Source organism: Dipodomys spectabilis, unplaced genomic scaffold, assembly GCF_019054845.1.
Source record: "Dipodomys spectabilis isolate Male_0828 unplaced genomic scaffold, ASM1905484v1 ptg000854l, whole genome shotgun sequence".
Classification (NCBI taxonomy): Eukaryota; Metazoa; Chordata; class Mammalia; order Rodentia; family Heteromyidae; genus Dipodomys; species Dipodomys spectabilis.
In genome coordinates, this window is record NW_024871531.1 from 157,089 (window position 1) to 167,900 (window position 10,812).

The following is a 10,812-nucleotide window of genomic DNA, read 5'->3' on the forward strand; positions in this document are numbered from 1 at the left end:
TCACAGTTCAAAACCAACCTGGGCAGGAAAGTCTGTGAGACTCTTATCTCCAATTAACCATCAGAAAACTGGAAGTGGTATTTTGGCTCAAGGTAAAATGGTCACCTTGAGCTGAAAAGCTCAGGGACGGCACCCAGGTGGTGCTTGTAATCCTACCTACTCAGGAAGCTGAGATCAGAAGGATCTTCTAAAGCCAACCAGGACATTCCATTTCCAAAAATAATCAGCAAAAAGCCAAGCAGAAGCCTGGCTTAAGTGGTAAAGCATCAGCCAAGCAAGCAGAAAAATCCTTTCACCAAACTGAAAAACAAGCAACTTGGGTTCACACCCTTGAGATTTAACCTAAAGTTATCCCATTGAATCTTTCTTACTTCTCTACTACCAAGCAGACAAATATAACACAGATACCCAAAAGGGCAGAAGACAGAAGAAGCTTGCTAAAGCCAAACAAAGAGCAGTCATTTGAATTTCTATCATCAGATACTACCTAGACCAGATATTCTCCCAAGTCTACCCAAGAAAGACACTAATCTCACTTTAAAATATCATCAGTCTCAAAAGACAAAAATCATGGATATCTGAGAACAAACACTCAAGAACAATACTACCCAAGCCAGACAGCTTCTCAAAAGCCTGGAAGCAGCGTGCCTACCAACCTCAAGGCCCTGAGTTCAGACCCAATGCTGCCCCAGCAAGTTTCCAAAGCAGTCTGATATATCTGCTACCAACCTCAAGGCCCTGAGTTCAGACCCAATGCTGCCCCAGCAAGTTTCCAAAGCAGTCTGATATATCTGCTACCAACCTCAAGGCCCTGAGTTCAGACCCAATGCTGCCGCAGCAAGTTTCCAAAGCAGTCTGATGTATCTGCTTCATCACATTCTGCTGGTGACCTTCATCATCCCTACTCAAAATGAAGCCATCACAGAAATGGCTGACAAGCTTAGAGTGAAGTGTGCCCAGCCTCTCAAACACATCACCGTCACGGCAGGCGCCTCAGCACTCCTGTCTGGTCCCACAGAAAACAAGTCCAGCAGTCATGTCTTCAAGATCTTTCCTTTAGAAAATATGAAAATGTTAGCGTTCACCTAAAGTAATAAAAATGTCAGTATTAACACACATTAAAAAGAAAAGTGGATTCCCTTCTGGCATCATCTATCCTAGTGAGTAAACTGTAACAATGATAATCCAAGGTCGGTAGCTCTTGACATACACATTAAGTCCTTCAACCATCAACACTGTCTAACGCAGAACATGTTCATCACCTCCAAAAGGAAGCCCATACAGAAACAGAAGCCACTCCACATTCCTCCCAACCTGCCACAACCCCCCAGCGTGTCTGTACTCATTTGCCTGTTCTACACGTGTTCTATAAACAGAACCATTCAGGATGTGACCTTTTGGGTCTAGCTTTCTTCTCTGTGGAATACATTATTAGTACTTCTTCCTTTTGATGACAAATATTATATCATTATATGGATAATTCACACATTTTGGTTATCTGTTTGGACTTCTGGGTTGCTTTACAAATGATGATGGTAGCCGGGCGCTGGTGGCTCACGCCTGTAATCCTAGCTACTCAGGAGGCTGAGATCTGAGGATCGCAGTTCAAAGCCAGCCCGGGCAGGAGAGACTGTGAGACTCCTATCTCCAATAAACCACCAGAAAACCAGAAGTGGTGCTGTGGCTCAAGTGGTAGAGCGCTCGCCTTGAGCTGAAGAGCTGAGGGACAGCGCCCATGCCCAGAGTTCAAGCCCCAAGACCAACCAAAAAAAAAAAAAAAAAAAACAAATGATGATGGTATGAACACTTGTGTACAAGCTTTTAGGTGGACATATACTTTCGTTTTTCTGTATTTCTATTAGTGAAATTGATAGGTCATAGAACTCTCAATTTAAATTTTTGAGGACCTGCCAAACTATTTTCTAAAGCATCTGCAACGTTTTCCATGGATTTTTCTTCTACATTCTTAACATAAACGTGAGATGTTAAGACTTCCATAAAAGTACTGATTAGAATTATTCTTTCGGAGCCTGCTTTGGTGCCACATTTTAATTTCCCAACACTCTGTAAGGCAGAAAGAAATCCAAATACGGAGGAAAAAAGTTTGTAAACTACTCAAAAATTAGAGAAATGAGTTCAAAACTAGAATTTGAACCGAGTGACTTCAAAGCCTATACTCTACACCAAGCACTTACACCATTTACTTCTTAAAGATATATTAACACTGCTTCACACCAAAAGGACCCTTTGCAAAAGCTAAGTGTTAAATTTATTAGAATCGGCCGGCGCTGGTGGCTCATGCCTGTAATCCTAGCTACTCAGGGGGCTGAGATCTGAGGATCGCAGTTCAAAGCCAGCCCGGGCAAGAAAAGCCCATGAAACTCTTATCTCTAATAAACCACTATAAAACCGGAAGTGGCACTTTAGCTCAAGTGGTAGAGCGCTAGCCTTGAGCTGAAGAGCTGAGCGACAGTGCCCAGACCCAGAGTTCAAGCCTCATGACAGAAAAAAAAAAAAAAAAATTTATTAGAATCACTGCAATACAGAAATGTCCCAAAAAAGGAAATCCCTATAAAACTGTAAGTCAAGGGTTGGGAAGGTGGCTCAGTGGTAGATTGCATGCATGAGGCCCTGGGTTCGATTCCTCAGCACCACATAAGCAGAAAAAGCCAGAAGTGGCATTATGGCTCACGTGGTAGGGTGCTAGCCTTGAGCTGAAGAGCTAAGGGACAGTGTCCAGGCCCAGAGTTCAGGACCCACGACGGACCAAAAAATAAAGTCTCTAACAATGTCTCTATAGTTACAGGAAAACAAAGCCTACTATGACTCCCTGAGCACTGTAGGTTACCTTCTTCCATCAAAGTTGTGTGCACCAGCCAAAAGCATACAGACATCCTCGGCTATGCTCTGATGAGTGGTGCCTTCCTGGTTTACAGACAGATGATCTGAAGCAATGTGGGTATATTCAGAGGCAGGGCTCTCAGAGGGAACCATGGTTACGTGAGATCTATAGATCTGGCCCCTAACCTAATCTAACAGGGTTGGGGACTTCACAAGGAGAGTGCTAGGTATATGGCTAGAGTGGTAGAAGACTCTAAATTCAACTTTCAGAAGAAAGGAGAGGGGAGGAAAAGAAAACGGGAGAGGGGAAAGAAAGACAGAGACAAGGGGGAAGGAGGCAAGGAAGGAGGAGAGGGAGAGGAAAGGGGGGGAAGAGGAACAAGAGGGGGAAAAGTAAAGAGGGGAGAAGGGAAAGAGAGAGAGAGAGAGAGAGAGAGAGAGAGAGAGACCCTCCAGCCCCACTCATCCCACCAACTGAAGAGAGAAAGGAGCCTTCTCTAAGAAAGGAAGCACCCCCGGGGACCACAACTACATCGCTGGCAGGAACCTGACGAAGAACTTCCACTCTAGCTGTGCAGAGATAGTAAATTCCTGTTGTTGAAGTCTACAGTTCTTTGTTATTATGCAACCCTGAGCTAATATGCATCTCCATGAATATCATAAGCTACCAAATTACTGGAATCTCAAGCACTGGAACGAGTCAGGCAATGCACATAAGGTAAACTAAGAGATTCACAAGCTTGTCGCCCAAATAGATCTGAGTTAGTTCATCAACAGACTAAAACCAGAATGATGATTCTATTCATCAGTACTCAACAATAAAATCAAGGCATCTTCCAAAGGTGTCTGAAGTTCAGAGGATTCTGAGGCTGAGCCTGTGCTCTGCTGAGGAGTAAGAGACATATCCCAGCCGGATGCTGGTGGCTCTCACCGATAATCCTACCTACTCCAGAGACTACAATTAAGAGGATTTACCTTCAAAGTCAGCCCAAGCAGAAAAGTCCTTGAAGCTCTTATCTCCAACTACCAAAAAGCTGGAAGTGGAGCTGTGGTTCAAATGGTAGAGCACCACTCAAGCAAAAAGCTGAGACAGCACACAAACCCTGAGTGCAAGCCACGGCACACGCGTGGGCACGCAAACACACACACACACAGAAGAAGAAAAAAAGCAAATTCTAAACCCACTTCTGTAATCAAGATGTCAGTTTTTTATTTTAATAACAAATTATCTGCCAAAAATTGTGCATCCTACCGTATCTAGTAGTTTCTAAGCTTGTATAAAGTTATTGGCACTCCAAAAAAAAAAATGGCGATTGTTACTGTTAGTAAATAAGGTCATACAAGAGACACCAAAAGGTCAAACTTTATATGGATACCCAGTATTTGCCAAGTATTGTATCATGGCGCTGGTATTATAATTATGCAACTCAGAACCTTAAAACTGGTGACATGACTCAGTAATGGAGTGTTGCCACAAGGTCCTGGGTTCAACACACACACACACACACACACACACACACAAGACCCTATCCTCAAGAAGTTTACAATACAGGTCAAATAGACTCAGGTAATTATAAAATAATATAAAAATGCAATAGCAGCCAGGCGCCAGTGGTTCATGCCCGTAATTCTAGTTACTCAGGAAGCTAGGATCTAAAGGATTATAGTTCAAGGCCAGCATGGCAGAAAAGTCACTAGACTCCTAGTCATCTTCAAAATAATCAGTGAAAAGCAGGACCAAAGGCAATATAGATCACCAGGCTAACAAATTTAAAACTCTGAGTTCAAATCCCAATACTGCACAGGAGGGGAGGAAAGGGGGGAATGACATAGGAGTAGTACAGAAAATAAAGAGTGTAGAGGACATACAGGAATGGGGAAATAGAGGAATCAAGAACTACTTCTCCATTGTCCCAGGGCACCCACTTGTTCCTCACCCAGAAAAGCGGACAAGCCCTAAGCAGAGCGCAGCACCCATGGCAGTGCGAACGTAGTCAGATTCTCACTAGAGTGTCTACGTCCACGCAGTTCTGTTTCAAAGGGGGTTTAGGGGTAACAAGTGACAGTAGCACCGAAGGCTCTGAGTATCTTTTCCCCCACAACTGCATCAAAACTACCCTCATTGTCCCAAATCTTTCTTACATTCATGATGTTTTACACCAGGCGCCAGTGGCTCACTCCTGTCATCTAGCTACTCAGGAGGTTGAGTTCTGAGGATCACGGTTCAAAGCCAGCCCGGGCAGAAAAGTCCATGAGACTCTTATCTCCAATAAACCACTAGAAAACTGGAAGTGGTGCTGTGGCTCAAGAGTTGGAGCACTCACCTTGAGCTGAAGAGCACAGGGACAGCGCCCAGGGTTCAGGCCCCATGACCGACCAAAAAGAAAAAGAAAAAAAAAGACAGTGTTTTACAAGTTACACAATCATCCCTATTCCAACCTACTGAAGGATAAATTATCCAAATCATCAATTCAGTGTCTGGTTTTTTTCTCTACCATTCATATGACCCCTATGAGTTATTTTGCTTATTCCAACTGGACTAAAAAGATAATGAAAACTCTGAATACTGTATTAAGTATTGGTAAAATTTTCGCTACTTATCCACACTCTTATTCAAGATACACTTAATAAATACCTATGATACTGATGTTCAGAAAACTGAAGATATGGCTCCTGAACCTAAAATAAATTTTCATGGGAGAATCACATATCCAACACAGCTACAAGTGTAAACGAAGACCCATGGGAAGAGAGACTACTATTTGCATCCTTTCAGGAATATCTTACCTAACACTATGATCCTGGAAGATAAGAGCATTCCCTCCACTGTTGCCAATTTACTCAGTTAACATAAGTCAGCGCATACAACCTGGATTTCCCAATCCCGACTGGATCACTCTAAAACGTCAATTTATCATTACATACATGAAGGTACAAAATCACAAACAGTACTTCAAAGATTCTAAACACAGGAAGAAACTTAGCAGTTACCTCACCTATAAAACAAAGCTGGAATAGTCACAGGTGGTTAAATAATGGACATTCCAGGAACCAATGTCCAGCGCCAGCCTGTGGAAGCCACTTGCCAACCAAATTACTAGTAATGAATCCTGTGTTCTTTCCCATCAAGCCCCAAAATGCACCTATAGCAAAATGTACTCTCGACATCCTTAAAGTCCAGAGGTAAAACAAACTGTTCAAAAACTTTACTCAACTAGTCTAAAATAGAAGTAGGCAATATACAAGGTAAGTAACATAACTGTATAATGCTTAGAAGCACTCAAAATACCTTCTGTTGTCATTTAGTCTTCACAGCCCAGTAAAGAACTGCCTCTATCTTTACTGAATTTTTTTCTGGGGGGAGGGTCAGCCGTGGGGCTTGAACTCTGGGCTTGGGCGCTGTCCCTGGGATCTTCAGCTCAAGGCCAGCGCTCTACTGCTTGAGCCTCAGCGCCATTTCCAGTTTTCTAGTGGTTTATTGGAGATAAGAGTCTCACGGACTTTCCATGCCCAGGCTGGCTTTGAACCAATCCTCAGACCTCAGCCTCCTGAGTAGCTAGGATGACAGAAGTGAGCCACCGGCACCCATCTTCTTTACTGAAATTTTAAGAATGTAATTATGTGCTTAGTTCAAGGTCAGCCAGCTAGTAAGTAAATTCTCACAAGTGAGTAGCTAGTGGATGCCTGGTCTGTTACTAAAGACACAAGAACAGCAATACAAAATTCCAAACTTTCTTAGCCATTAGACCCCGGGCAATTTTTTTAGATAAGACAAGTTCTTCTTGTAAAAATTAAAAACCTTCTAATTAACCAACTAATATTAAAAGATAGGGATCTAAAGGGCATACAGAACCTTTCCTACACAAAGCCTTCAAAAAAATTCCTTTTGCCAAGTGCTGGTGGCTCATCCTATAATCCTAGCTACTCAGGAGGCTGAGATCTGAGATCTTGGTTCCAAAGCCTGCCAGTGCAGGAAAAGTTCAGGACAGTCTGAGATTTTTTTATCACCAACTAACCACTCAAAAGCTCAAAGTGATGCTGTGCCTCAAAGTGGTAGAGCCCAAGACAGCAGCCAGGCCCGAGCTCAAGCCCCACAACCACCACCACCACCAACAACAAATTCTTTTACTTTTCAAACACTGCATAAATTAAAAATAGAAAGCCAAACACCAAAAAAAATAATTGTAATAACATTTAATGAACTCTTCATATTGGTAACTACTAATTTTTCATTTGAAAAAGTGACCTCAGTGCTAAATCCCTCCAGCAATATGCCATCTAGTAATATGTTACCCTGCTGTTGTGTAGAAACTATTGGCCTACTGGTGGGAATTTCTTCCTTCCTGTGTCAGGTGGGCAGTGAGGTCTGGTGGCTGGGCATGCAGAGACAGGCATTGACCAACAAATGATGGGATTTTATCTGTTTGACTCTTCTCCTTTAGCTATTTGCATTAAACAAACGCCTAGAATCTTAAAAGTATTTTGACTTTCAAAAAAAAAAAATAGAAAGCCAAAAACCTGGTTACTGAAAATACCAGTGTTTGTGGTCTCAACCTTTCCACCATTCTGTGTAAGCAACAGACTTTTTCATTTTTAATGCTTACCTTTAAACAAAACTAACAAATCTATAAACAGTGTTTTACATGTGCAGAACGCCTTATGACTGACTCAGAGACACAAAGCACTATTCAGTTCCCTTCTGTTTAATCTCAGTCAGCAAGCTATTCCTGAAATCAGAGTAATCTGAGATATTTTAAATCATAAATATTTGCACTGTAACATATTTATCATGTCCTATTTTTAGAGCTGTAACAGGCTTCTTCTGGATGGCCTTTGAAAGACCAAAACTACCCTTCATAACTAAAAAAGACTGGACTTTAAAAAAAAACTACCACTTATAGAGTGCTTGAATGCCTGAGGGCCCGGGTTCGATTCCTCAGCACCACATAAGCAGAAAAAACCGGAAATGGCACTGTGGATCAAGTGGTAAAATGCTAGCCTTGAGCTGAGAAGCTGAGGGACAGTGCCCAGGCCCAGAGTTCAAGCCCCACGACGGACAACAACTACCACTTATATCATATTATTTAAAAGCATCATGGAAACTAATGAATACCAATGAGAAATCCTTGCTTACAGACCAAAATATCCCAAAAAGTGCTACCCACACTTTTTACCAGCTCATCCAACCTGTGCAGGTTCTCGGCAAAAGGTATACAACCAAGCTGAACACCTTGCAAATAAACCAATGCCTTTCAAAGGAAAAAGCAAAAGCTGATTCTTTTTCTGTTCTTATTTAAAATTAGTCTACAAGGAATTACCCTAAGCTCCTTCAGAGAACTTTTCAGACCTAAGTCCCACGTTTTTGTATTCACGCTACTGGAAAAACTGCAGAGTGATTCCTTACTTTCTACGCTTACAGGATAAGGCACAAAAAGAGAAGCTACATTTGACTAGAAAAGGAACCTCCGAGATCTTCCCCCTTTCACAATGTTTAAACTGGGTGATCTACGATTGTTTTTATTTTAAAATACTCCTCTTTCCTGAACATTTTCTAGTCCAAGATAAATCTGGTCTGCAAGGCCCTAGCAACCGCTCTCTCGGACATCAACAATATGCAAGGGTCCATGGCAGACGCTTCACAACTGCTCCTCCATTCTCAAGAATACCCGCAGCTCGATTTGAAAAGTAAAATACAACGAACAAACATACAAGTTTTCCAAGCTGCATTTTACAAGAATGACGGTTTCTGGGCTGGGAAGGTGGCAGTGGTAGAGCGCTCGCCTCGCGCGCATGAAGCCCTGGGTTCGAGCCTCAGCACCACCTAAGCAGAAAATAAGCAAAAAAGCCGGAAGTGGCTGTGGCTCAAGCGGTAGAGCTCCCGCCCGGAGCCGCAGAGCCGCGGAGCGGAGGGACGGCGCCCGGGCCCACGACCGACACAAGAGCAAGGAGGACCGTGGCCCCTGGCCCGCGCGCCGTGGCCACGCTCCCCCGGGGCGGCCGCGGCTCAGGGGGGCTGGGTGCAGCGCGCAGGCCGCGGCGGGTCGGGCGGCCCCGGCGCCAAGCCACGAGCGCTCGCGAGAGGCGGACAAAGCCAGCGCCCGCCGCGTGCAACGGCCCGGCCCGCGGGCGGCCGCCGGGGCCCAGCGGCCGGCACGAGGCCCTGCGAGGTCGCGGGCGCCGGCCCGCGTCTCAACACAAAGGGGAGTCCCGCTTCCGAGCCGGGGGGCCGGGGGCCGGGCGGCCGGGGCCCGGGAACCAGAGGGGAAAGGGCCGGGGCCCAGGGGGCCGGGAGTCCGGGGAGGGCCGGGGCCCAGGGGGCCGGGAGTCCGGGGAGGGCCGGGGCCCAGGGGGCCGGGAGTCCGGGGAGGGCCGGGGCCCAGGGGGCCGGGAGTCCGGGGAGGGCCGGGGCCCAGGGGGCCGGGAGTCCGGGGAGGGCCGGGGCCCAGGGGGCCCGGAGCCCCGAGGGGCCGCGGTCGGGAGCGCCGGGTCCCGAGCCCACCGAGCCGAGCAGACGCGGGCACGACGCGGCGGCGCGGGGCGCCCCGCACCACGGGGGACGCGGCAGGGGCCGTCACGCCGCGAGCCCCGCACCGCGGCAGGGCGCCCGGGCGCGGCGGGGACGCGAGGCCGCGGCCGCTGCAGTGCGGGCCGGCCGGCCGCGGGGGAGGCCCCCGACGGAGCGCACCTGGCGGCCCCACCCCCGGAGACGACGCCGACGCGGGAAGTACCTGGCCGGCGGCGGCCCGCGCCCCTCCCCGCCCGCGGCCCTCGGCATGGCCGCCCCGCGAGGCGGCGGACGGCGCCGGACGCGGTTCGCGGGCGCGCGGGGCCCGCGGAGGGGCGGACAAAGGCGGGCCGGGCCGACGCCGGCCGCGGCCCGCGGAGGCCGGCCCGCGGCACAATGGCGGGCGCGCGCCCTCACCTCATGGCGCCGGCGGGCCTGGCGGACGCCGCGCGGGCTCCTCGGGGCCGGCGGGGTCGGCTCGCTCCGCTCGCTCCGCTCCGCGCCGCCGGCGGCCGCGCTACTCCATCGCCGGCCGCGCCGGGGCTGCGGGGGGCGCGGGGCCGCGGCGGCGCTCCCGCCGGTGCGCGGGCTGCCTCGGCCGCCCGCCGCCGCCGCCGCCGCCGCCGCTGCACAGGCCCGCGAGCCCCGCGAGGACCGAGAGGACCGCAGCCGCCGCAGCCGCGGGAGGAGAGTCGGGAGCGCCGCGGGGCGCCGGGGGCGGGGCGCGGGGAGCGCGCAGGCGCCGCCCTCGCCCCCCGCCCTCCCCCGCCGCCGCCGCCGCCGCCCTCCCCCGCTCCTCCCCCCGCCCTCGCGCTCCGGCCTCCCCCTCCCTCGCCATCCCGGCTCCTCGCCCTCCCCCTGCCCCCTCCTCCCCGCGCCCCCCTCCTCCCACTCGCTCCGCGGGCGACGGACGTGTGGGGGCGTGGCCGCCGTGGAGGACGTGTGGGCGGGGCCGGTGGAAAGGGGCTGCGGTGGGCGGGGCCTCGGCGGTGGGGGCGGGGCCGCCGGGGGCGGGGCTTGGGGAGGGGGCGCGCGCCGCCCTTTGTCGCCGCCGCCGCCCGCGCCTCCCCACCCCCCCCCGGCCCCCCCTCCCCCCCGCCGTGTCCCAGGCCGGGAGGCCCGGGCGGCGCGGGGGATCCCGGGCCGCGACCCCCGGGCCCCGCGGCGGCCTGCGGCGCGGAAGGCGTAGCCGCTGGAGGCGCGGAGGGGAGACGAGGCCGGACGGGGCTCCCCGCGCCTGCCGCCCGTGGGTGTCGTCACGGGCACGTCACGGGGTCGGCCCGGGCGCCCCGCTCCGCGTCCCCGGGTGGGGGCGATGGCGGGCGGGGGGCGGGGCCGGGGCTCCGCGTGCGGGCGGCGCGGGCGGCGCCCCGGAGCCCTCGTTGTCGTCACCGCGGAAAGGGAATCCCGGCGCGGGGCGCGGCCCGTCCTCCGGGCGCACCGCCTCGGCGCGCGGGGCCCGCAGC

At 50.8% G+C, this 10,812-nt stretch overlaps 1 protein-coding gene across 3 annotated transcripts in view; it reads right to left on the reverse strand.

The window, feature by feature from the left end:
- The window catches only part of Enah (ENAH actin regulator), a 121,969-nt gene extending 112,147 nt beyond the window's left edge, over positions 1–9,822 (reverse strand). For all 3 annotated transcript variants that reach the window (XM_042673456.1, XM_042673455.1, XM_042673454.1), the window contains exon 1: positions 9,764–9,822. In XM_042673456.1, the coding sequence (XP_042529390.1) occupies positions 9,764–9,768 (5 nt within the window). In that variant the 5' untranslated portion in view covers positions 9,769–9,822. The remainder of the gene's footprint in view (positions 1–9,763) is intronic.
- Positions 9,823–10,812: the final 990 nt, after the last annotated feature.